Consider the following 26765-nt stretch of genomic DNA (forward strand, 5'->3'; position numbering starts at 1 on the left):
AGGCAAGTAGAAAAGGGTTTTGAGATATTCAAAAGGTTTAAATTTGAAAATACCAGAAGGCAGGTACGCAAGTAAGTAAGTCGAAAATAAAATATTGGAGAGACAGTTAGGACTTCAGAGTTATCTATTTTTTCGAATTAACTTTTCTTACTAACTATTTTAATCATGTAGGATTTAATTTATGGCAAACTATATGTGACTAGACCCTAATTCCTTAGACCTTTCTAGTCTCCTCTAAAATTCATTAACTACCAATTTCTTGGTCAATTAATTCTAATTAGAAGCTGCATGATCAAATTCCAGTTTATATGCCACAAAAACTCTAATTACCCAAAAATAAAAAGATTATATGTCACGTATCCCGTTAAATCTAGATAATTAAAATTTAGGAGAATATGTTTTCAAGCTGTTGTTCAAGTAAAGAGCTTTTCCAAGTTTTACAAGAACTCAAATAGAAAGAGGGTCATACTTCCGTTCCACCCAAATTCATAAGATAAAGAGCGAAAACAATTCTTAAATTATAAATCCATACGTGAATTAAAATAGAAAAAGCAATAAAATCAATCCATACAAATAGACAGAGCCCCTAACCTTAACAATGGAGGTTTAGTTGCTCATGACTCAGAGAAAAATAGGATTCTCCTTAAATGTACAGAGTTCCAATCTGATGGCATCATAAGTTAACTAATGGAATCCCTCTTTATAACTATTCCTAATAAATTTAAAATCTAATTATTTAAAATTTAAAAATAATATCTTTTCCTAAAGATAAGATTTGAATTTAATTCAGAATAATCAGCAGGCCTTTAGTTGATGGGTGGGGACCACATGTTGTGTGCATTCTGTAGCTTCTAATCTGTGTTTTCTGGGCTGAAAACTGAGTTAAAACAGCCCAGAAATCGCCCCCAGCATTTTTCTACATTTTCTGCACGTGGTGTATGTCATGCGTACGCGTTAGTCATGCGTACGCGTTGATGGTCTTTTTCACGAGTCACGGAGACGCGTCAGTCACGCGCACGCGTCGCTGTGAAATTCTTCAAATCATGCGTTCGCGTCAGTCATGCGCACGCGTCGCTCCTCACTACCATCTTCTTTTGTTCTTGTGCTACAGAAACTCCATCAAATCCAGCCGAATATTACCTAAAATAAACAAAATTGCAAAAGACTCAAAGTAGCATCCATATTGGCTAAAAGATAATTAATTCTTTATTAAACTCAATAAATTAGATGCAAATTCACTAGGAAAAGATAGGAAAGATGCTCACGCATCAGCCGTCAGCGGCCACACATTCGTCTCGGAATTCTTTACAAAGCCCAGTACATAACAAGGTGTGAAAACCACATTCCTAGCTTCTCTTCTCTCTTCTATAATTTGAAAATTTGGTAACTTTGGGTGTTGAGATTCTTGGTTAATTTGATGTTTTATGATCAAATTGACTTGAAAAATTAGCGAACTTTTATTTGATTAAGGCACATGCAAGGTAAGAACCCTATCCCTCTTGTGAAATTGTTGAGATTTTGAGTTTAGGGATTAATTATAGTAATATATGTGGTTTAGATAGAATATTGTATATTTGGAGTACATTGATGATGTGGGAGGCTTGATTGTTGGACCTTGGTAGCTGACATTAGGTTCAGAGAGGTCTTGGGGCGGTGTACTCTTGAGAAACGTTGACCTTGAGGTGCTTTTGGGTTTTACGAGGAATCGGCCATGTGATATGATGTGAACTCCTAGGTTAGATATCCCTAGGATTAACCTTGAATGGTATGATTGATTGGTATTACATGTGTAGTAGATGATATTGATGTTGAATAAGGATTATGGAATTGTGCATTGTTGTTGTGTTGTTTGATATTGGTATTTGATAATGATTTATGTGGTTATGAGTTTATTGGATGAAATATTGTTTTTCTCAGCTGCTGCTGTGCAAGTTACTACTAAAGGGCTGGAGCACGGAGATTGCGAGAACATTAGGACTATTAGGCTAAGAAGGAGAAGTCGCAAAAAACCTAAAACCATTAAGGTTAAGCTTAGTTTAAACTTAGAACCAAACCGAATTGTCTGAGTAGGGCATTGCCATTATAGCTTTCATAGTTTAGTGAGGCTATTGGTCGGCGTTGGACGAAGGATCGATATTTTTGGGGATAAGCGAATCAGAGTGCGGTAGCGGAAGCGCCCTGAGTGGAACAACATTGGGACTACTACACGTTGAGATAAGAAGGACTCGAGGATTAACCTATGACCGAGGAATAGAGGGTGAAAATGTGAGGCTTAGGCTATAATAGATTGACTCAGAATAAGGGATTGAGGAATTGTGTAGTGATTGAGATGGCTAAAAAAAGAATTGAGATTGATTTCATTTAGAGAGAATCCTTGAAGGGTAAAGAAGTTTGTATTCGTTTAGAAAGTTAGACGAAGCTAAGAGTAAAACAAACGAGTATAGCTTAGGCTTGAATTCGGTTAAGTTTATGATCTTGTACCTGAGAATGGGAATGTGATTTAGTGTTTGAATTTTGTTGAAGAATGGTAGAAATTGGATGTGAGATTGATTTGGTGTTGAGAGAGCGTATATGAAGATTTGAAAGCGAATTTTTGAGGGCGAATATTTCTGTTAAAGGGTAGAATGTAAAACTCGAGATATTAGTAAATAATTAGTTAATAATTATTTATTAATAAAAAATTAGAAAACGAAATTTTATGGTTTAATGAGGCAGAGTTAATTAAAATAAGAATGTTGACACCAATTTTAAAGAATTTGACTCAAAATTGGGCCAAACGGGCCAAACAAACCGGATCCACTTTGGTTCAAAAGCCCAACCCAACTACATATTAATGAAGGGAATCAGCCCTTCTTTCCCAAATTAAAATGGGATTCATGCTGAAAGCATGAGAAGGGAATGAAAGCCATAGACAAACCCTTGTTTGATTTTCAAATTCACATAACTTTTGATCTGGAACTTCGATTGACGAGCTGTCAGTGGCTATGCGTTTGTCTCGAAATTCTCTATAAATCCCGGTACATAACAAGGTGAGAAAACTATATTCCTAGCTTCTGTCTTCTCTTCTATAATTCGAAAATTTGGTAGTTTTGGGTGTTGAGATTCTTGGTTAATTTGATGTTTTAGGATCAAATAAATTGACTTGAGGAATTAGCAAACTTTTATTTGATTAAGGCACATGCAAGGTAAGAACCCTAGCCCTCTTGTAGAATTGTTGAGATTTTGAGTTTATGGATTAATTGCAGTAAGATATGTGGTTTAGATATAATATTGTTGATTTGGAGTACATTGATGATGTGGGAGGCTTGATTGTTGGACCTTGGTGGCTGACATTCGGTTCGAAGAGACCTTGGGACGGTGGACTCTTGAGAAACGTTGACCTTGAGGTGCCTTTGGGTTTTACGAGGAATCGGCTAAGGTACGGTTTAAGTTTCATTTAAGTACCGTGTGATATGATGTGAATTCCTAGGTTAGATACCCCTAGGATTAAGCTTGAATGGTATGATAGATTGGTATTACATGTGTAGTAGATGATATTGTTATTAGATAAGGATTGTAGAATTGTGCATTGTTGTTGTGTTGTTTGAAATTTGGTATTTGATAGTGATTTATGTGGTTATGAGTTTATTTGATGAAATGTTGGGTCGAAAAGAGGTAAGAACCGTAAGTGATGATTGATGATTGGTGATTAGATGAGGATTAATTGAGAAAGTGTGAAAATGTTGCGAGTATGCCGGAGATGGATATATGAGTTAATGAATGAATGTGGTAAATGAGTCATGACGGAAACGATGGATATGAGTATGCTGGTATTTTCTCTCTGGTTGTAATGATGATAGAGTATAGATACCCTCTAATGGTGACAGGACACGTATACCCTCTAACGGTGACATGGCACGTATACCCTCTAACGGTGACAGAGCACATAATCCCTCTAATGATGACAAGGCACGTATTCCCTCTAATTATATTAATGTGTAACAAAGAGACGATATCCAGGTTAACTATCGGGTATGTCGGGTTCTGGCAATTAATCGACACGTGAACTCACGGCCAGTAGGATAGGCATGCATCATATACATACTGTCTGATTTGCTTGCTTGTGCATTGATTGGGTTTGCTTAAGTGATTATAATATGCTATTTGTTATATCTGCTATCTGTATTACTTATAATATACCTATGTTTGCCATTGTATGCTTGTTTGTCTGTGGGGCTCTATTAGTGTTTGGAGGATTATGAAGGAAGAAAAATAGTTGAGGATTCGGCTCTTGGTTTATTTGGTCGAAGGTAGTGAAAGTAAGGAAGGGAATTGGGTTAGAATAGAATCCCCTATAAAAGTTACCAAGTTCTGGATTAGGGAGAACCTAGGATGGATATAGCAAGATAAGAAGTTTTAGGATGCTTAGTGAATTATATTATAGAACATTGTATTTATTTGGCACTTTTACCGTACTGGAAACCCATGGGTTGGGAGTTTTTATTCCGTATATATATTTTATTTTTCAAATACAGGTACAGGTACTCAGCAGTGAGCTGTGGTTTATTTGAAAGACGGCGAAGACCTTTAAATTCTCTGGTTTATATTTTGCTTAGGTTCTCTCTGCTTTTGTTTCAAAAAATCTTATGCTATGTATTTAATCTTTTGAAAACTTGCCTATAGAGGCCCTTATGTATATTTTGGGAGAGATAGGACCTAATGTTGTCAAACTGCTTTTATTCTGTACCCTAGCCAGCCTAGACTTCACGAGTCACGACTAGTGGCTATTTTCTTATGTTATATATCTACATTCTGTCTTTATCTTATTCTTCCCTACAGTTTTATCTTTATATTGCTTTCAATCCATGCTTCATTTTCTTTATTGTCAACACGTGAGTATCCGTCTTCGTAATTTTATTTTACTCCTTTTCAAACTTCTCGTTTAATATTTCCTTTCAATATATATACAATTATGTATTAAAGATCCACTTTGAGAGTCGTACCACCTTAGTATCGAAGACTTATGACTCGAGTATAAGGATTTGTTTAATTACTCTATCTCTTGGTATTGCATTAGAGTCCTCCGTTTCTTTAGCTGCAACGGCTGCAGACGCATTAACATTTCGATATTTAGCCCTCGTGGCTGGCGAATTTGTCTAAGAGTAACGGTTGCCCCATTAGCGGGGATGCTTCTCCAGGCCTTTTAATTGAAAACCCTAAGATAGATGTTGCTAGTTGGATTCTTTAATTCTCCAAGCAGACGTTGGAAGTCTTCTTTTCTGGCGCCTACGCCAGCCTCTTTACCTTCCAAAACGAGAAGCTGTGTATTGAAGCGAGTCTCCTCCCCCTTCCTTTTTCTACTTTTTCTCTCTCCTTTTGCTTGTGCTTCTACCTGGGCTTTTCATTTTTATATATTTATATATAGAGACCCGAGGAAATTTTTATAAGATTCATTGCTCGATTTTGCATGCTCTGCTTCCAAAATGCGGATCGAGGGCAGATCCAGGTTGGTTCGAAAAGTCATGGGAGAGGCGGGCTAAGTAAAAGAAAAGAATTTTATATTCTAAATGGAGCTATGCCAACTTACGTACTTCTCGTTGACCAAACAATCAGGTATACCACGCCACGTATAATCCCCTCTTTCTATAGAGGAGAGAGAAAGAAAAAGAAAAGCAGCTAAGAGCTAGATTTTAGATTCCAGATGCGACTGCTGTTACAAGACAAAAGACCGGGAAAAGGAAAATAGATATTTAGAGGAAAGAGGTATTTGTGTCGTGTATAGCTTAACCGATGAGCCCTTTCCACCCTTTGCAGAAGCAGGAAAGTTATGTTTTTAATAATGGTTTATGAAGATTACCATAATTAATGAAGATTCCCAAGTGGAGCTTCCGTTGCCTTGGAAGGAATTTGAGAGTAGTATTCAACGGGACTGCCTTTCTTAAGCAGTTTTTTGTTTTTTTTCTCTCTTAGTTTTTGTTTATTTTCTTTTAAGCCACCAAAAAAAAATAATGTTTAAGCTATTCTAGTTCTTAGACATATATAGATTAGAGTCATTCTCATAACGACACTCAATTGAAATAATATCATCAGCTCGAACATTTAAAATATGTGCAAATGCAGACTATCTTCTTGTTAAATAAGCTCCATCATCTGCTATTCATGTAATGCGACAAGGTATAAAATAGCTACACCGAGAAACTAAAATTGATATTTATTTCCATCAATATCATTACATTATATTGATGCACCAGCAGTGACGGATTCAAAAAATTTTAACAGTGGGGCAAAATATATATAACATAATAATAATTTGAGTTTAGCTAATACATGTCCTAAAAACACATGACAAGCTTAATATTAGTGAAAAGTTTTAAATTTTTTCATTTAATAACTACAAAATAAATACATTAACTTAATTTTTTGTATTTCTAATAAAAATATTCTCAATTTATAACCTTAATATATACCTTTAGGACACAAAATAAATAAACTCTAATAATTTTTATAATAAAAATATTATATTACATAAAAATCTGCTATAAAATTGTTCATTAACCATTATGTGTTTGTGTATAAATATATTCATTATTTAATTTATTTTCAATATATATTTTATATTTCAATATATATTCTATGCGGGTAGTTACTTTTTATGTACATATAACATAATTATTGTTATAATTATTGTTTCGGGGGTGACCTGAAACCGAATGATTTGGCTCAGATAGAAGGCCCAAACGATGTAGGATGGTGGTCTTCGACTTGTTCACGCCTGGGAGCCGCCGTCCGACTTGTACGAATGCGTTTGAATTGGTGGGGGTGGTACCTGCAAGACACTCCGATGCCTAAGTCAGCAAAGGGATAGGCAGGTTTAAGTGTATTGGAAGTTAGGTTTACCTGAGGGTATCAGTGTATTTATAGGGAAAGAACCAATAACCACCGCTGAAATAGTTCCACTTCTGATGGTGGATAACCGTCCATTTATCTTAGGGTTGTTGGGATCTTTCTTCTAGAAGTGAGTGAGAGATTTAAAGAGGTAGTTATTCACTTGAATAAGTGCTGACTGCTTGTTGGGACCTAATTAAAAGGAAAAAAAGTACAGGGACCTAACTAAAAATTTTATGAAACTATAGGGACCAACAGAGTAATTAAACATTAAAAAAATTGAGTAATCTTTTTTTTTAACAATACAATCGAAATGTCTCTTTTATATATATATATATATATATATATATATATATATATATATATATATATATATATATATATCACTAAACAATTATTTAGAAATTCACTTCTCATACAATCAAAAGCCAATTCTCAGTGATATTCATAGTTGGAAATATTCTTTCAATTAATATAGTTGCTACAGGAAAAATTAAAACTAATTTAAAAAAAATAAATAATATTTTTTGAGTTCATTTTTAAGAAAGAACACTAATCTTATTTAAATTGAGAATTGATCATTCTAATAAACATCTAATATAAAATTTTTAAACTAACTATTAAGTACCAAAAGTTAAGTAAAAAATTATTATGGGGTCAAATTTAATAATTTAATGGGAACAAATAAATATTATCATTATATACTACTCAAAATATTTTCAAATTGTAGTGGGGGTACTTACCCCCACTATAATGTATATAGATCCGTACCTGTGCACTAGAAGACCGATAGTTTCTGAAAAAAAATTACAATATATTATCAAATTATTTTTATTACGAAATCTTTGAATTATATCTCCAAACTTGACATAATTCTAACAAAAGTGAACCTAAATTGAGAAAACTCAATTTCATTATATGCTCCATTTCAAAAAAATTTTGTTAGACATAAAAAGTATAGAAAGGATGGAATTTGAACTTGGCCTATAAAACTCATTGAAAACGATTGCTTGATAGACGAAAAGAATAAACTTAAATAAGAACAATTATTAAATTATCAAAAGAATAATAATATAATGACTACATAAAAAAATATCATAAAAATTTATAATTTGTACCTTAAAAAAATCATCATAAAAATTATAACTTATAGAAAAATAATTATTTATAAAATATTATTTAATGTGAAATAACTTAATTTATAATTATAATATTTTCATAAATAAATTAAAAAATAATAATGTTACGTATGCTTGTACTACGCGTGTTTGCCATTTTCAGAAACCTTTGTTACTAAACCATCATGATATTCATGTCCAAAGTCCCAATGCAAATTTAAAGGCTTTTCTAATACAAACCTCTCTTGTTAGTTGTCACCCATACGAGAAGAGGAAATTTAAGTCTTCAAGATGAGAATAATAAACAAAGAAGTAAAGAATAATCTAACTCTCAATATTGTTGTGATGTGCTAATTATTTCTTATCAAGATATACATTATGTTTTTTTTAGGATGTGAAAGTAAGAGTGACTCAAATTTTGTTATTTTTGGTCGGCATAAATTCTTATATCCAATATGAATTATTTAGTAATTATGTATCTTGATATTAGTACATGTCTTTACAAGCTAAAATTTATAATTTTATATAACTGTCTATGAAAATCTTGTTAGAAGTCCCCCAATTCCTTTCTTTATTGGTCGAATACAACATGAACTATATATTAAATCTGTTTTTGACTGTAGAATCTTTTTTTTATGATGAAAAGCTTATGTTTTCTTGCAGGGAAACACAGAATTGTGTTTTGTTCTTGTTCTATTTTTGAATGAATAGTCCCAAGAAAAACAGAAATTGCTGAGGTTGAAATTATGACAATTGTGAGGTGAGGATCATACAAATATGGGACTAAGTGTATGAAAACAGAGAAATAATTGTGTGTATGAATAAAATTAGAAGTACCTGCTCATCCATCAACACCATTTCAATGGAGCTAATGGATTTGGGAATCTCGGTAAAAACCAAAGTCTGATTACTCTGACATGAATCTTCCAACATTCTTTTGGCGATGCAATCATCTCCAACAAATCATATCGCCTAACCATTTTTTCTTTAGTGAAAAAAATAAGAGTAAATGTAAATTCTAGCAAGTACGTATGGTAAGATTGTAGGACCACACCTCTTAACCTTTTATAGCAACTAAGAGGTATATTTTCGAGTAAATCATCTTAAAATTGGAGTGCATCCAAAATCACATATCCTCCATAATCCAAAAGAAGAAAAAATCTGTCTTAATGATTTAAAAAACGAAAAATATTTGAATTAAAAATAAAACACTTATGTTACATCATAAATATTGGCAAATCAAAATGTACTGAGTAAAAAAAGGAGTATGAAAATAAGATCTGAATCCACCCTTCCTTACAACAACTCACCTCCATCAGTTACAGATAGTGAGCGTCCCGGTGCGACGGCGATCTGAACGACAACATCATCAGTGAAAGTCCCTTCTTGCCGGTCTGCTATCTAACCTCTCTGGTCACATTTGCATCTTCGATCGTCGTCGACCTCCTCGCCGACACAACTCCATCATCATTTCGTTGCCGTATGAGCAACCAGTCTTCTCATTTTTGCCGTTCTGAAGTTGCCAGTGCCAAAACATCGTTCTCCATTGCGGGCATATAAGCTTGCTTGCTGGGAGAGAGAAGACCCAAAAAGACTAAAAGAGGACTTTGGGTGCGGGTTGAAATTAATTGTATGAGATCCAGATAGGTTTTTTATCTGCCCAACTTGGAATCGGGATTAGTCTTCGTAGGCCCATGTTTTATTAAGATGCAATGGAGGCAAGCAAGCCAACATAGTGTGGACCCTACTTTTTTATTCCCTTATGATCATAATTCACAAATTTTATGCTTTGTTTGATTGTTGTATAAATCATAAATCTACATTGGACTGCCTAAAAAATTAATTTATTTTGCTTACGATTTAGAATGAGTTTAATTAATAATTTGTTACATAAAATTAATTCATATTTTTAATAAATCAAATATAATGATATTAGTTAATAATACATAGAATAATTCCGTTTAAAATGAAGAAAGTTTTGCCTTATATTACTTTTGCTTAACAAAATATAAAACTTAAAATTTAACAATCTACAAAATATAAAAGGTTAAGAAAATAAGGTGATTTATAAATTATCTTTAATTTATGTATAATATAATTAAATTTAATGAATTCAATTTTTTTTGGTGACTTAATAAATTCAATTAAAATAAACAACAAATTATTTATTTTATTTTAGACTTTATAAATGAATAAACCAATTAACTAATATAAGGAATTACAATTAATGAAGTAAAATTAATCAAGTATTATATACTATAATAAATTACATTGATATTTAAATATCTAATCAAATCAATTAGCTGATATAATTAAATCATATCAAAACACTTAAAAATACACCATTCTTAATTAAATACTATCTATACTATATAAAACACATTTAAATCCATTTTTTCGTGCGTATATAATTTATAAATTAACGTTATTTCATATATAATATATAATTAAAAATTTAATAAATTTAATTAGAATAAACAATAAATTATTTATTTTATTTTAGACTTCATAAATAAAAAAACCAATTCCTTAATATGACAAATTACAATTAATGTAGTATAATTAATTAAGTAATATAAATTATTATAAATTATATTGATATTTAAAATTTAATCAAATTAATTGGTTAAAATAATTAAGTCATTGCAATAAATTATATTGAATGAGTTAAAATAATTAAATCAGGAAACACTCTTTGGAGCATGCCACGTCGGCTCCATCATTAAGTGTAGAAATTCAATTTTTATATAATAGAATAGATTAGATAGAATCATATATTTAGTTTGATTTCAAATTTTTTAACTTTATTCTAGGGAGAGCTAACCCACATTAAGGCTGATCAATATGTAAACAATTTTGTAAGATATTTTAAAAACCTTTTGATGAAAATTCTCTAGTTCTTGAGAAATATAAAATATTATGTATTTAAATGATTTACTTTACTTGTTGTATGAATAAATTGAAAGATTTAATCTACGATAATTCTTAATTTTTAGTTAATTTATCTCTTTGATTTATGTTATCAAAAATAGGTTTTTTAAAGAATTAATAAAAGAAACTACTCTTCCAATAACCTAAATTACTAAGAACAACTTTTTTTTTTAAAAAAATCTAGTAAAAAATAATTATCGATGCCTCTATCTTTATCTTATTGTTTTCATTGTGTTTTTTATTCATTGTTTATTTTTTTTTATCATTGTTGGAAGACGGTAATTTCTCAAATACATTAATTGTTTTAATAAACAAGTAGTAAATATTTTAAAATATAGTTTCTGAGATAGGTTCCATTAATGCTCTCGGATTACTCCCACCCAACCCTCTTATGCTTCTATTCCCTTTTCTTCTTAAATAAAAGTGATCTATCTTTTGCACACAACAAAAAATTGTAATTTCTAATCTAACACCAAAATCCTTGCTTTCTATTTGAATAGACACCCACTCTTAAGTGTCGAGATAACAATTTATAATCTGTCACAAAATTATCCTATTAAGATATAAAGTTATAGTGGCTCCTAATTTGAGGTTACAATCATTCAGGAGGTGTGTGAGGCTAAGTTGGTGGAGCAGCACCTTTGCATGTGCACATCCAAAAAATAAAAATAAAATTTCATAGCATTTCTCGTTTTATTCTCAAAGTCTAAAGTGCACTTTTCATGACAAACAAACAAACACATTGAAAAGAGGAATAGAAACCAAGCAAATACCTTAATAGCAAGCAACATGAAGCTTTTGGAAGTGTTCCTCCTGCTGATTTTGATTCCATCAACCACTCAAACAGAACCCAATCCGGCGAGGAACCAAGACCTCGTTGCCGCGATTGCGGAGATGCAAAGGGCGAATTACTTCACATTCGTGATGCTCGTCAACATGTCCCCGCCGGACGTAAGACTCGAAGAAAATGTGACATTCTTGATGCCAAATGATAGAATGCTATCTAACATTTTGTTACAAGAAGGGTCAGTTTCAGGGTTCTTGCTAAGGCATTCAATCCCATCACCATTGTTATTTGACACATTGAAACAATTCCCAACAGGCACAACAATCCCAAGCTCATTACCAAATTGCATGCTCAGGATCACAAACAATGGTAGGAAGAATTATGTTATCAACAATGTTAGAATCATTAGCCCAAATATTTGTGTAGCAGGATCTTCAATTAGGTGCCATGGCATTGATGGGGTATTATCAGAATCTTGTGTGCCATCATCATCAATGAATAATAATAACTCTAGTGTTCCTACACTAAAACCATGTCCTAATAGCACAGATTCTTCTTCATGTATGGCCTCACCTCCAATTCCATCTCCTCCGTTATTACCTTCCGCACCTTCTAGTCGAGATCCCAACGTCCTAACCCCAAGACCAAGTCCAAACCCAAGCCCAAGCCCAAATGTTAAGTCAGCAGGTTCATCCTATTTGCTTTCTTTTGATGGATCATTAAATTTTGTGGCTTTCTTGGTATTGTCTTTAGTAGGGATTTACCTTTAGTCCAAGAAAATTTTGAGGTGTTTCATGCAAATGAAGGTCATGGGGAGCTTACTTATTGTTTGTTAGGTGACATGATTAAGTTCAAAAATAAAACTTTTTTATTGTTGTAATGGGTATATTCTTATATATGTTGTAATGAGTTACTTCCAGCTCTCTTTTAATTTTTACCCTTTAAAAAATAAATTCTAGTAGTGATGTTGATATTTAGCTGATATAACAACTTAAATTATAGTTTATGAGCACAGAATGACAGAACCAAGTAAATACACTAAATTTGATTTGCAGCATGCTTCTTGTTCTGAGGCGAAATATAGAAAAAATTGATGGCATTTTATGATAAATTTGTAAATATTTTTAATTATTTTATAATATTGTTAAAGTAATTTAATATATTTATTATTGAACTACATTTTAAACTTGCCCCGAATATTACTGTTATATATATGTAACTTAAATCTTGATCGGGAAGAATAAAGTGAAACTATTCTAATAGAAAAAAAATAGTTATTTGTCTGAATCACACATATCATTATACATATTAATTTATTACTTTACATTCTTATTTTAGAAAAAAAATATAGATAAATTTAATATGTAAAGTTACATATAAAAATTACTCTGAATAATTTTCATTCTTATTTTAAATGAAAAGTCTAAGATGTCAGCATTTTGATTAAAATTTAGATAATATTTAACTAATAAAAAAAGAGTGTATAATCATACCGTCACTATTAAATGCATTGAATTTGTTTAGATTGATGTATAAAAATATTAATGATAACTAATTGATGACCAAAAATCATAAAATATGTTGTCCCCTAACACTATTTTATTTTAAATTTTTGATTAGATATAAATAAACCATAATTTTTTTTTTAGAAAGGAAATGCCAAAATGTAAAATTTAAGAGAGATTAAAATAAAAATAATAAAATTTTATCACCATGTTTCTCAAGTTAGGGAGTGTCTCCTGTGGTGCCTCTCTATGTATCATTTTAACTATAATTATCAGAATCAAATCGATAGTTGAATCGGTCAGATTATTGGGTCATCAAGTTATTGATTCAACCGATGAGTCATAGGTTCAATCAATTGTTCCAGTCATAATTAAATAATTATATAAAATTTATTTTTATTTTTTCATTTTCATAATAAATGTCTATTTTTTAATTTTATTTTGTATTGAATTAACTATTATTTTTAAATTTTAATAATTCATCAATTAGTTTATATATCTATTATAATCTTTAAATATTTATAAAAAAATAAATATTATATTTATAGAAATTAAAAGTATATTGTAAATAATAAAAAATTATTATTCTTTTAAATTTACAAATATAATTAATTTTATTTATGTAATATATAATAAAAAAATCATATATCAAAAATAATAACTTGGCCAATTTAATCGGATTTTACTAAATTTGACCGAATCGATTAATTCGCTTTGTCGATTTTGACTGAATTTAAATGATGATTCAATTAGTTCAATGACCGAATAATCAATTTTTTGTATTCGACGCACTACAAGAAATTACTAGAATAGCAACCGATTTTAGCGACCGAAAAAAGTGGTTGCTAATAGCGACCGACTTAGCTACTAATATAGAATTTCTAGGACTAGAAAAAAATTGGTCGCTAAATCGGTCGCTAAAATTATATTCAGCGATCGATTTTAGTGACCAAAGAAATCGATCACTAATAGCAACCGATTTAGCGACTGATAAATTTGTTATATGAGTAACATAAAGTTGGTCGCTAAAATGGTCACTATTTTTTAACTTAGCCACCGAATTAGCAACCGAATTGAGGAAGTAACGCTTGAGATTGTTGGTCACAGAATCGGTCGCTATTTTTTTATTTAGCGACCGATTTTGCAACCAATAAAAAAAGAAGCTAAAAATGGTTGGTTGCTAAGCCGGTGGTTGCTAAATCGGTTGCTAATAATTAATTTAGTGGCCGATTTAGCAACCAAATATAAATACTGATTTAAAGCGATTGGTTGCAAAATCGGTCACTATCCAATAGAATAAATATGGTGGAAAAATTTGGTTGCTAATTCAGTCACTAAATCGTGGTTACTATATTGGTTAAAAATTTAATTCTTAGCAACCGAATTAGTAACCAATAAAAAATACTGTTAAAATTAATTGGTCACTAATTTAAATAAAATAAAATAATTACAGAATTAATCTATCCTCACTAACCTTAATTCACCCACAAGGCCACAACACTCTCTTTTTCTTACACAGTTACTGATGTAACCACCGCTAGAAACACCTTTTCTCGCAGCGTCTTCATCGTCGACTGAGTTTGCAGCACCGCCGCCTTCATCTTTGAGATCTCGGCGCCGTCGTCGTTGTCTTCTACACCGTCACCGTCACGTTGTCTTCTGCACCGTAATCGTCGTCATCTTTAGCTCGCGGGCGCCATCGCCTTCGTCTTTTGGTATCTCAGCGCTGTTGCGGTCGTCTTCATCAATTTTTCAAGCAGGTACTCTTCCCTAATCCAGATTCTGATCAATTTTATCTACTCTGTTTGGACTTTTACACCTATTATGATCAATTTAATCTATTATGAACAAATTGAACAATTGGAGCATGGAGGTAATAGCTGTAATATTATTCTACTCTCTTGCTCCTTGTGGCCGTGGCTTCTTTGCTCTGCTCTCTCTTGTTTTATTAATAATACCTTACAGTTAATATATAAAATAATTGCTCTGCTCTGCTCTATTTTACAGTTAACAAAGATGTTGACCAAATCTTCTCTAATAAGCGCGCTGCATTTAAAGGTTGTTCATGCAGATTATGAGATTTATTTAGTCATATTTTGATAATACAACATTATGTAGTCGAACTTGGTGAGTATTTGTTATCTTTTGTTTTATAAGGCCAAAAGGAAGTAGGCATTTTAATTTATTTGATAATTTCAATTCTCAATATCAATTCTCAATAAATTCATTTGTTTTACCTTTGTGTTAATGTGGTTATCTGACGGGATGCATTTTCTCTAACTTCTATTGGTAGCTCTATCATTGACACACTCAAGAAGAGAAATTAATATATAATCCCACAAAACAAACTTAGGCAGGATTTTTTTATCCGTGCTACTGAAGCTAGGGGTCTCCAAAATATAATTAGGATGCCATCTGGGGATATGAAAGCTGTTAAAGTTCCTGTGTAAAAAAAATATGTTAGAGTCTCACTTGAATTGGCAACTCTGCAGAAATATTAGAACAATGGTGACTATCATTATAACAGTAGCACAGGTAGGGTTTTGGTTGTTTAGTATATAATTTATATTGATTGTGGAATTATAGCAGTGTCCTTTTGAACATCAGTACTGCTCTGCTTATTGTCACTAACGTGCAAATTTTTTATATTTCTAATGAAGTTTTCCATAGTTGAAGGTTCAGATTACAGTGGTTGTCTGCCTATCTCCTAACCAGAGCCTCCCCCTGATGCTTTAGTTCATCAACAGAGTGCACGCACATGTGGAAGAAGGGCTCATCATTTATCAAATTCAAATCTGGAGTTTGTCAAGTGGAATGAGATATTTTTCTTCAAAGTTGATTCTCTGGTATTTAATTGTTATTGTTAGCTACTCATGTTTATTATTTCTGAAGTTCATGTGTGTTGGGATTCCCGACTCATTCATTTTCATTTCCTAATTGCAAAATTCATTTGGAATATGTAATTTGGGTAATTTTGTGTCTTCAATGCGTGGTCATAACTTGGTGCTATTTGTTCTAATTAATTTTTGAAATCGTGGCTTGCTTATGGCCAGCAAAGTTTTATGCTAATCCTTCTTTCTGTATTATGTAGCTCTTTCACCTGAAGCATCTATAATTCTTTCTTCTACTGTTTCTCCGGCATATGTGAGCCAGCTGGAGCGCAGATTGCATAGTGAGTTACTATTCCCAAATACATGGTTATGTGATCTGTATTTGATATCAGAATTTTTTTCTTCCTTTCGTTATATACAGAAGAAGAGTGAATTTTTCCCATCTAAATTGGCTACTCTTACAATGTGGCTTAAATTTTAATGAGTGAATACTGCCCCATACAAGTAGAAGGAGAACTAGTCAGAGTTGATTCTCCTAGTTAAAAGTATCTTAGTAGATATAAATACAAGTCAAAGGATAACTTGCATGATTTTTTTTATTGGCTGTAAATTTCTAACTAATCAAGAGACAAAAGAAAAGTGCATAATGATTTAGAGAATATTAAAGAGGTAGAAGTTATCTGTCACATTATTGGTGTCATGCAAATAGATGTGTAAAATGAAGTTAGATATTTAATAAAGTATATTTTGAATTGAAAAATATTAATGAGAAGTAGATATTTTTCTGCTGATAGTTTGTACTTTTGTGAAATTTATGGGAATATTTTCTTATTTACAATCTTAAGCTGAGCGCTCAGCCACCCAATATGCTTAATGATTTTTAGTAAGTGACAAATGTTTGCAAGAGCCATGCTTAAAAATTAATAGTAGCAGACTACTGCAATCATAGACTGTAACATGCCACATTAGATGCTCCTGAATGAAGTTATATAACTTTTACATATAGTTGTATAAATGTTTGCTAATTCTTAAAGCTCTAAATGAAATTTGTACTCTCTCTTGCATTCTCATGAATTCACTTCAATTTTTTAGAAATCATTTGACAATACAAATTTAAATGTGTAAAATATAAACTCTTTTAGGCTGTTTATTCACTAACAGATAAAATTCTTCTCTGCAATGAAAGTAAAGGATGGCTGAGAATTATGCTAATATTGGCTTGTCCATGTTTCTGCTTACTAGAACGGATGTTATTTTCTGCAGTTTGAATGTTTTTCTTAGTTTAGTCTGCCGCACCCTTTCATGCTTTTATTGAAGGATGTGGTTGTGACCGTTGAACTGAATATCATGCAGATGAGGGTAAAAGTTTGAAGTTAGTGGATGCCCCTGTTTCTGGTGGAGTTAAGAAGGCTTCAATGGAAACACTTATGGTCTGAAATTTCATCTTTTGGATTTTTTTGAAATTCCCCTCATCATTTATGAACTGAGTAACTCAAATCTTGTCTATTTCCCAAATAATGGCTTCGGGATCTGATGATGCTCTTAAGAGTGTTGGTTTAGTCTTAGTAGGTAATAACTAATAAGTGTTTATCATAAAATGCAAAATTTTAATTTTGATTCTGGGGTTGTAGTAAATGCAATAATCACTTTTAATTGATTTTGAGTTTTTTTGTGATTAGCCTTAAGTAAGAAGCATTACATTATTAAAGGTGGCTATGGTGTTGGAAGGTATTTTTTTAGTTAATTATGAATCAGCTGTTCTTTATCCATTTTTGTCCTTTGGCTAGTCCTGCTTTTTAGTTAATTATGAGTTAGCTGGAAGGTATAAAAATGGTTAACCGAGTGCTTACTGGAGTTCACATAGCATCAGCTGCTGAGTCAATGGCATTTGCAGCAAGACTGGGTCTGAATACAAGACTATTGTTTGATTTTATTACAACTAGTGGGGGTACATCCTGGTATGTGTCCTCGATGAAGTGATTGTTCTTTGTTGTTCCCTCTTTGACCGTAAGAAAAATTTAAAGAACTTGCTTGCTTTATAGTCACATTCATAATCAATCATGTGTAGTTATGGTTGTGTTGCTACTCTTGCTACTCTTCTCATGGCTGTTTCAAAAGAATTTGTCATAAAGTGCTTTCTATTATCATATCTTAATTTTTAAAACAATTTTTCTCTTTACTGTTGCAGGATGCTTGAAAATCATATCCCGCACATGCTAGAAATAATATTATGACAACTTATTTGAAATAAAATATTAATGTAATACTATTTGAAATAATATTTATTATATTAATAGCACAATATTAAGATAATCCAGGACACGGATATGATAAGCCAATGTGAATTTAATGCAGTGAAACATTAAATTATAAAAAAGATAGTGACACAACTATGATACAACATATGAAATTAGCATGAAATTAATATGAAACGAAAACTCTAGACTAAGAGAAGATAGCTGTGCATGTAGAGATGTAACTATTCATGTGTCAACTCCTATCAGCTTAAATGGTTGGAAGAAGTGGTTTCATGACAACATGTAGCTCAAGTTATTATGAAATACAACTTTATTTAAACTAATAGTTGCAGTTGAATTGTATCAACTTTATTATGAATATTTCTTTCTTGTAGCTGTTGATTCATTATAGAGAATGAGGGAGGAAAAAGCAAAAAAAGCATACCAATTTTGGACGTGTGGTGCCTTTGAAAGAGGTTCGAGTTATACCAGAGTGTACAAGTTGAGATAGATATAGTTGCTTCGTCTAAATAGATATTAGATAGAGCATAGTTATGTTGCTCATGAATTATTTTTACTATGTTTTAGTCTTAGATTGTGGATCATAAATCTAATGTATTAAAGAATTTTTAATATTTTAAATTCTATATTTCTATGTAGACATTGTGAATGTTTTGGTATTTATTTGAAAAATTAATCTATGCTTGATTCTTTTTAAATTTTGTGGAAATATAATTATTTATGAAAATTAAGTTTTAATAGTGGTAAAGGTGAAATTAGTAAAAATTTATAATTATAAAATTAGGAACAACGATCGATTTATATTTTTAGTTCATGAATTAGCTACCAATTTAGCGACCGATTTTAGATTTTCAAACCAGGCATTGGCAACTGATTTAGCGACTGATTTCATGGCGACCGATTTAGCGACCAAAAAGTGGATCGCCATTTAGCAACGGAAAATTTGGTCATCATTTAGTGACCGATTATGTTAGCGACCGATTTAGCGACCGATACTCTTTGGTGAAGGTTTGGTGGCCTTGGCGACCGAAGTTGGTTGCTATTTTCTAATTAGCGACCAAGGTTTTAGCGACCACCAGAATCGGTCGCTATCCTAGTAATTTCTTGTAGTGGACCAACTAAATCGGACCGAGTTTAATAACTAAAATTTTAACTCATTAAAATCTATAAAAACCAAATGATTCACACATGTACTAAAGACCAAGATGAATATTGTAAGGACTCAATTTCTGGTACATCATGATCATACTAGAAACTGAGTGCTACCAACTTGTCTTCCTAATTATTATCTATTATTTATTATATGAGCCTGATTCGTTATTAAAAGCGTAGTTATTTTTGTGAGGTACTTTTTTTTGAAAACGTTTGGATTAATAAACAGAATTATTCATAATCAATTCACAAATAATAACTGATAAAACAGTTATGAACAACCATACTTACTTACATCTCAAGCAGTTAACAACATTCAGTTATCTAGCCTTTATTTAGAGTAGAGATCTTAGTTAGAACACCCCTAGAAATAGCTAGATAATAACTATATACATGTATATACATACAACTTTCTAGGCCCTGACCTGTTCAAGAAGTCCTTAAGTTGGCACCCAGACTAGCCTAGACTCTATACTCACCTAGTCCCTCTAAACTACTAAAGCGAGGGAAAGTACGTTCTAGGTCTTCAAAAATCAAGTCAGGTGGAATGTCATCAAAAGGTGAAACATCTTCTACTACTCCTATGCACGATCATACATCGTCTTAGAGTATACCACTGGCACTTTATTGAGTGGCCGCATAATAGCAACATCGTATGGAGGACTTAGGTCAAAGTTCATAGATAAACGGGGCATCGATGTCGGCTAGTCCCACGATATATACATATAAACTGATAACGGAGTTCGCTATAGACTCAGAAGACTACCTAGAGCGGAATCCTCTTTATGAACGGTCATCAGCGAACTGCAGAAGGGTACTCATGCTTCCATCTAAAGGGGAGAGGGAGAGCGAAGGGGTAAGAACTGGAGAGTTCTTAGTAGCGTCGGAGTTATTAGTTAAGTTCATTAATTCTGTGTCGTTTAGCAGACAAATAGTAGAATATAGGGAAGCAGTAAACAGAAGATACACATAAGTAGAGAAAATAGAGAAAACAGAACACAGAAAGAAGAATACAAGAAAATAAAATGCAGACACAAAGAATAAAATACAAACAAAAAAAGCATACATTCATACACCAATTATAACAGAGAAAATGCACAACTAAGTATGATGTATATCTAGCCCTAGTGCAGGTAATAAGCTCATTTGTCAATTACATACCCGCTACCGATGTTACCTAGAGTCTTTTAACTAGGTAAGGCTTCCCTGTTGGCAATACTCATTGCAAGAGTCCTTTGACTTGTGGGGCAAACCACTACAAGAGTCCTTTGACTTGCAGGGCGGAGCTAGTTGATTTATGTATGCCCAACACACTCACTGTAAGAGTCCTTTGACTTACAGGAGCACACATACACACTCAATGTAAGAGTCCTTCGACTTACAAGAGCATATGTTAGTTATGTATTTTCTCGATACCTCTATAAGAGTCCTCTGACTTACAGAATAGCAATATAGCTAAGTATCACAGGGAAGCGCTCTCCGTGGTCGCACAACCATCTATCTGACTGCCTCAATACAACAGATGAACACACAAATATCTTTGGAGTTGTCTTAATACAACAAATGACCTTTTAACAGGCCCTCTACTTATTCTCTATTCTCTTTATCATATTACTCTTTTCTCTTTATCTTTTTACTCTGCTCTGATTACTCTTTTATCTGTATCTCTTTACTCTGCTCTGGTTACTCTTTTCTCTTTATCTCTTTACTGTACTCTGGTTACTCTGTTCTCTGTATCTCTTTACTCTGTTCTGGTTATTCTTTTCTCTGTTTAACGTATGTATTTAAAGCTTATGTAAATTTCGATATGAATAGTTAGCATGTCCCAAGTATAGGTCCATTAAGTCTATACTTAAACAGTTTAACTTTTCATATAATACCTGACCCTAGGCACAACTCAAGAACTAACTATGTTGCCCTAGTTCGTTCATTAATCTCTGTTTGTTTCTGTTATTAAAACTTTACAGACTTTTTCTTCAATTTTCATTTCTTCTCTAAATTTTTATCTTTCCTTTGTTTTTGCCTCACTAATATATTATTACCACTCCCTTAGTGTTTTATGAAGGTAATTATGATATTTTGAGTTTAAAGTTGTCTTTCTAAAGCTTTTACGAAAAATTGTCTTTCCCGTATTATTTTATTATTTTATTTAAAATATTATTTTTAATTAAATATTATTATTTAATATTTTATTATTATTTATTATTTTATTATTAAATTTTCAAAAATTACCCCTTTCTAACTTTTAACCTTTAAAATTCACTTTTTACTACCCGTAACTTTTAATATTTCTACTTTAACCACCCTAACTTTTAGAAATTACAAAATAAATCCCCAAACACCAAAATAATTACTTCCTTGCCCTTTTAGGGATCAAAATCTTGTTCTTTATTGTTCTTCACCACACTCAAAGTGTTCTTCATGTTCTTTGTAAATTCTTTAGATTCTTTCTCTTTTTTCACCAATTTTTCAATCTTTTCAGTAACCGATTTTTATCATAATTCATAATAAATTAGCAACCATTGAAACCCCATATTTTCCACTTGATTTCAACACAAATTCAACCCTAATTTAAGGGTTAGGGTTTGAAATTTCAGCAGCCACAAGAACATACATTCATAGCTTGAATATCATCAAATTTCATCAAATTTTCAGCAAAATTTCAACAAGAATCACTCACATAAACAATCAATTTCAACCATAACCAAACCATATCATAATCACATAACTCAAACACAATTAATCAAGATTAATTTTACCAAACCCTACCTTGATTTGCTACTGATGCCAAGGCATCTTAGGCTAGTTTCACTAGCATTTTTCTGTTAGTTTTAGTTGTTTTATGCATTTTCTTGAGCTTAAAGTAACCAAGAATGGTTAAATGAATAACAAAGCAATGAACCATCCAAACAGTATGATTTTGATGCAAATTTCATGAGTTTTTAGTTATATTACTTGAATGCTATGAATGGAAGATTTCTCATGAAATTTTGCAAGACTTTGATGCAGTTGTTTGGATGATTTCAGGGAAGAAGAGGTTAGGCAAGGAAGCAACAAAATCAATAAAGGAAGCTTGAATATCACATGTGGAGTTTAAGCTCCAGTTTAAGCTCCAGTTTAAGCTCCAGTTTAAGCTTAAACTGGAGCTTAAACGCCAAAATCAGGAAAATCTGAAAGTGGCGTTTAACCTCCAGTTTAACCTTAAACTGGAAGTTAAATGCCAGAATTGAGAAATGCACCAGGAAGCATTCCCACGTTTAAGCTCCAGTTTAACCTTAAACTGGAGCTTAAACGTGTTCGACTATTCTTCTCCTCCAGGGTTGCTTTCTCATTTCCACGTTTAAGCTCCAGTTTAACCTTAAACTGGAGCTTAAACGTGTTCGACCATTCCACCCTCCAGGATTGCTTTCTTCAATTCCACGTTTAAGCTTCAGTTTAACCTTAAACTGAAGCTTAAACGTGTTCGACATTTCACACTCCTGGGTTGCTTTCTTCCATTTCCACGTTTAAGCTTCAGTTTAACCTTAAACTGAAGCTTAAACTACAACTTAAACGCCACTATTGAAAAGGTTTCTGGGCCAAAGATATTGCAGTTTAAGTTAGCATTTGAGCACAAACATTAACTTAAACGTACTCTGGTATGAAACCCAATTGAATATCATGGTTTATGGGATTGGGCCTGAAGAATTGATGAGTTTGGAATTTCAATTTGTTGAGTCATGTGTCATTACTTGTTTATCACTAAGTTTGCTCAATGAATGTTACAGAATTGGATCAGCAGCCTCATCAGGATTATGGATCATAAACCCAAAGCAAAAGGAAATCAAGGAAAGGCCTCAAAGCCCAAGAAACACAACAGAAGCTCAATTTAGAAAGTGTATAAATAGGATAGAATTTAAGTTAGAAAGACTTTGGACGGGACTTTTGGATCATTTTTCTAGTTTTCATACTTTTTGTAATTGAATTGAGAGCTATGACTCACTAAACCCCCTTTCATTGGGTTAGGGAGCTCTATTGTAATTCAATGAATCAATAATAGTTTTTATCTTCTTCTTCAATCTTTTCTCTTGAATTTTGTTAGAAAGCTTCTCGATCTAATTCCATTGGTTAGTTGTCTTGGGAAAGAAACTATCCATAATTGGAATCCTTCGGAACCTTGGGAAAGGAATGGAGGATTCATGCTAGAGAAGCTTTCTCACAGTGAATTGGATTGGGGTTTGGATGGATATTGTGACATGTAATCCTACCAAATTGTGGTTCATGAAACTGTGTGGTATAATCAGTGATCGAGCATCATCTCTTCTTATGAACATTTAAACCAAGGGATTGGGAATTTGTTTGTTTTTAGAGAGAATTGGTGAACCAAGGGATTGGGATCCAATCATATAAGATTGCCAAGCAAAATTCAATGAATGCATTGGTTGAAGAAGGGATAAAAATGTTTTGATTCGGAGATCTCAATATCTCCTGAACACCAATGAATTCCCCATTTCTGATCTACAGCTTTCTCTTTACATTCTGCAATTAAATTCATGCAATCACCCCGATCCCTTTTTAATTTCAGCAATTTAGCTTCTCGCTCTTTAATTCATGCAATTTAACATTCCGCAATTCTCATCTAAATCTTGATTCCGCTCAACTAGAACACACTTCTAATCCGAATTGCTCACTCAACCAATCCTTGTGGGATTCGACCTCACTCTATTGTGAGTTTTTACTTGACGATAACCGGTGCACTTGCCGGAAGGAATTTTTGCCGATCGTGCAATTTCCTAAAATCGTAGCTATCAAGTTTATGGCGCTGTTGCCGGGGATTGGTTTTCGATTGACAATTCTCAAATTGGAAGTTAACTAGATTAAGCATTTTTTTTTTGTTTTGTTAATTCAGTCAAGTTACTTGTTGAATTTTAATTTCTGCACTCTGTTACTTGCTTTCTTTCTTTGTGCCTTTAAATTCAAGCAACTAACTCACTGACCCACTAACTATTTGAATTAATTCCTCAACTGCTCTAACCATACTCTTCCATTAACCAAGAGTATTTCACTTGTTTGTTGCCTGTGCTGTGTTCTTGTATGACAGGTAGGAGAGGAGAGACATCAACTCCTCCATATACCGAACCAGAGAGGACCCTTCATAAACTTAGAAGGGAAGCAAGAGGGAAGAGAGTACTGAGAGAAGAAGAATCTGAAGGAGAATCTGAGGACAATTTTGAGGAAGCTCTAGATCTCAACATGGATAGAGAAGTTCACAACCATGAGAGAGCTGATGGAAACAATGCCATTCCTGAGAGGAGGGTTCTTGGTTCATACATAAACCCAACCTCTGGGAATTGTGGTAGCAGCATTCAGAAACCACCCATTCAGGCCAACAATTTTGAACTCAAACCACAACTAATATCACTGGTGGAGGATCATTGTTCATTTGGTGGGAGTGCTAATGAAGATCCAAACCAACATCTCACAAAATTCCTGAGAATTTGCGACACTGTGAAGTCCAATGGAGTCCAGGAAGATGCCTATAAACTGCTCTTGTTCCCATTTTCACTTAGGGACAAGGCAGCTAAGTGGCTGGAATCATTCCCAAGGGGGAGCCTAACAACCTGGGATGAGGTGGAAAGCAAGTTTCTGGCACGTTTCTACCCCCCACAAAAGGTCAATAGGCTTCGATCTGAGGTTCAGACTTTTAGACAACAAGATGGTGAAACTCTCTACGAGGCATGGGAGAGGTTCAAGGATTTGACAAGAAAATGCCCACCAGACATGTTCCATGACTGGGTGCAATTGCATATTTTCTATGATGGACTTTCTTATGAATCAAGGAAGGCTGTAGACCATTCATCAGGAGGTTCATTGAACAGGAAAAAGACTGTGGAAGAAGCCATTGAAGTGATTGAGACAGTGGCTGAGAATGAGTACTACTATGCTTCAGAGAGACACAACACTAAGGGAGTCATGGAGCTGAACCATGTTGATACAATTCTAGCCCAAAACAAGGTGTTTGCCAAGCAACTAGCAGAGCTCACCAGGAAATTAGAAACAAATCAAGTGGCTGCAATACACACACAAGATCAAGAGGAAGTAAGCACTGAAGGAGGTGATTGGGAAGAGGCCAACTATGTGGGAAATCAACAAAGGCAACCATATGATCCACATTCCAACACTTACAACCCAGGCTGGAAAAACCACCCAAACTTTGGGTGGGGAAACCAGCAAACCCAACCACAAAACCACAAACCTTACAACCCCAACCAACATAACAATTCCACATACCAAAACTCCAACCAAAGATCATACCAAGCCATACAAAACACTTACTTCCAACCACCATATCATGGCCAAAATAATCAACCTGCCCAACCTAATCCAAACCAACAATTTCAAGATCAATTAAACAGGATAGAAGGAATGCTTGCAAACATGGGTCAGGACATAAGTGAGTTGAAAAGCTTTAGGGATGATGTGAGATCTACCTTAAGGAACCATGGTGAAACACTCAAGAGGATGGAGTCTCGAGTAGGAGAGCTATCTCAACAGGCCCCCAAGTCAACTGCAGTGTTCCCTAGTGACACAGAAAAGAATCCTAAAGGGGAACAAAAGGGAGTGAGATGGGAAGAATGCAAGGCCATCACCATATTGAAGGAAGTCTCAGAAGAAGAAGGAATCAGACCCTCAGAACAGGAGCCAGAAATCTTGAAGGAAGGTGTGGAAGAAGCTAAGCAGGAAAGTGAAACTGAGCAAGCCAAGGAACTGCAAAATAAAGGCATGCTAGAAACATACCAACCAAAAGCACCATTTCCTCAGAGGTTAGGAGGAGGTGAAAAAGGGAAAACATATTCAAGGTTTTTAGAGACATTTAAGTCTCTCCATATCAATATTCCCTTTCTTGAGATTCTCCAGCAGATGCCTACACATATCAAGTATTTGAAGGAATTGCTGAGCAAGAAAAGAGTTTTGAAGGGAGGACAAACTGTAATAATGAACAAAGAATGCAGTGCCCTCATCAAGAAGGACATAGTCTCTAAGAAAACAGACCCAGGAAGTTTTTATATCCCCTGCATCATAGGGGAAACAAAAATTGACAGAGGATTCTGTGATCTAGGAGCTAGCATAAATGTGATGCCTCTGACTCTTATGAAGAGGCTACAACTGAATGAGGTGAGATCCACTGATGTAATCATACAACTGGCTGACAAAACTCAGAAGCAAGCTGAAAGGGTAGTTGAGAATGTGCTGGTGAAAGTGGGAAATTATTTCTTCCCCACAGACTTTGTCATTTTGGACATGGAGGAAAGCTACCTACACCCTATCATTCTGGGAAG

General features: G+C 33.3%; 1 protein-coding gene, 1 long non-coding RNA gene and 1 other non-coding gene across 7 annotated transcripts; 2 read left to right on the top strand and 1 right to left on the bottom strand.

The window, feature by feature from the left end:
- Positions 1–11702: 11702 nt before the first annotated feature.
- LOC112773343 (uncharacterized) lies at positions 11703–12470 on the top strand. The gene has a single exon (XM_025818436.2). It carries the CDS (start codon positions 11703–11705, stop codon positions 12468–12470), a length of 768 nt encoding a protein of 255 aa, XP_025674221.1.
- Positions 12471–14667: 2197 nt separating this feature from the next.
- On the top strand, positions 14668–17805 carry LOC112801861 (uncharacterized). Of its 5 annotated transcripts, none has more exons than XR_003202122.3 (5): positions 14668–14965; positions 15213–15740; positions 15876–16051; positions 16297–16377; positions 17390–17805. It is a non-coding gene; the product is annotated as an uncharacterized lncRNA (long non-coding RNA). The 5 variants fall into 5 exon arrangements; XR_011862477.1 differs by having other exon boundaries at positions 15213–15332; XR_011862478.1 differs by having other exon boundaries at positions 15213–15332; positions 15888–16051.
- Positions 17806–25104: 7299 nt separating this feature from the next.
- Positions 25105–25208, bottom strand: LOC112716174 (small nucleolar RNA R71). Its single transcript, XR_003160199.1, has one exon. It is a non-coding gene; the product is annotated as a small nucleolar RNA R71 (small nucleolar RNA).
- Between the last annotated feature and the right edge of the window lie 1557 nt (positions 25209–26765).

This window comes from Arachis hypogaea, chromosome 1 (genome assembly GCF_003086295.3).
Source record: "Arachis hypogaea cultivar Tifrunner chromosome 1, arahy.Tifrunner.gnm2.J5K5, whole genome shotgun sequence".
Classification (NCBI taxonomy): Eukaryota; Viridiplantae; Streptophyta; class Magnoliopsida; order Fabales; family Fabaceae; genus Arachis; species Arachis hypogaea.

What these genes read in the sequence shown, in the direction of transcription:
- LOC112773343 (XM_025818436.2), top strand. Translation starts at nt 11,703, where the DNA reads ATGAAGCTTTTGGAAGTGTTCCTCCTGCTGATTTTGATTCCATCAACC.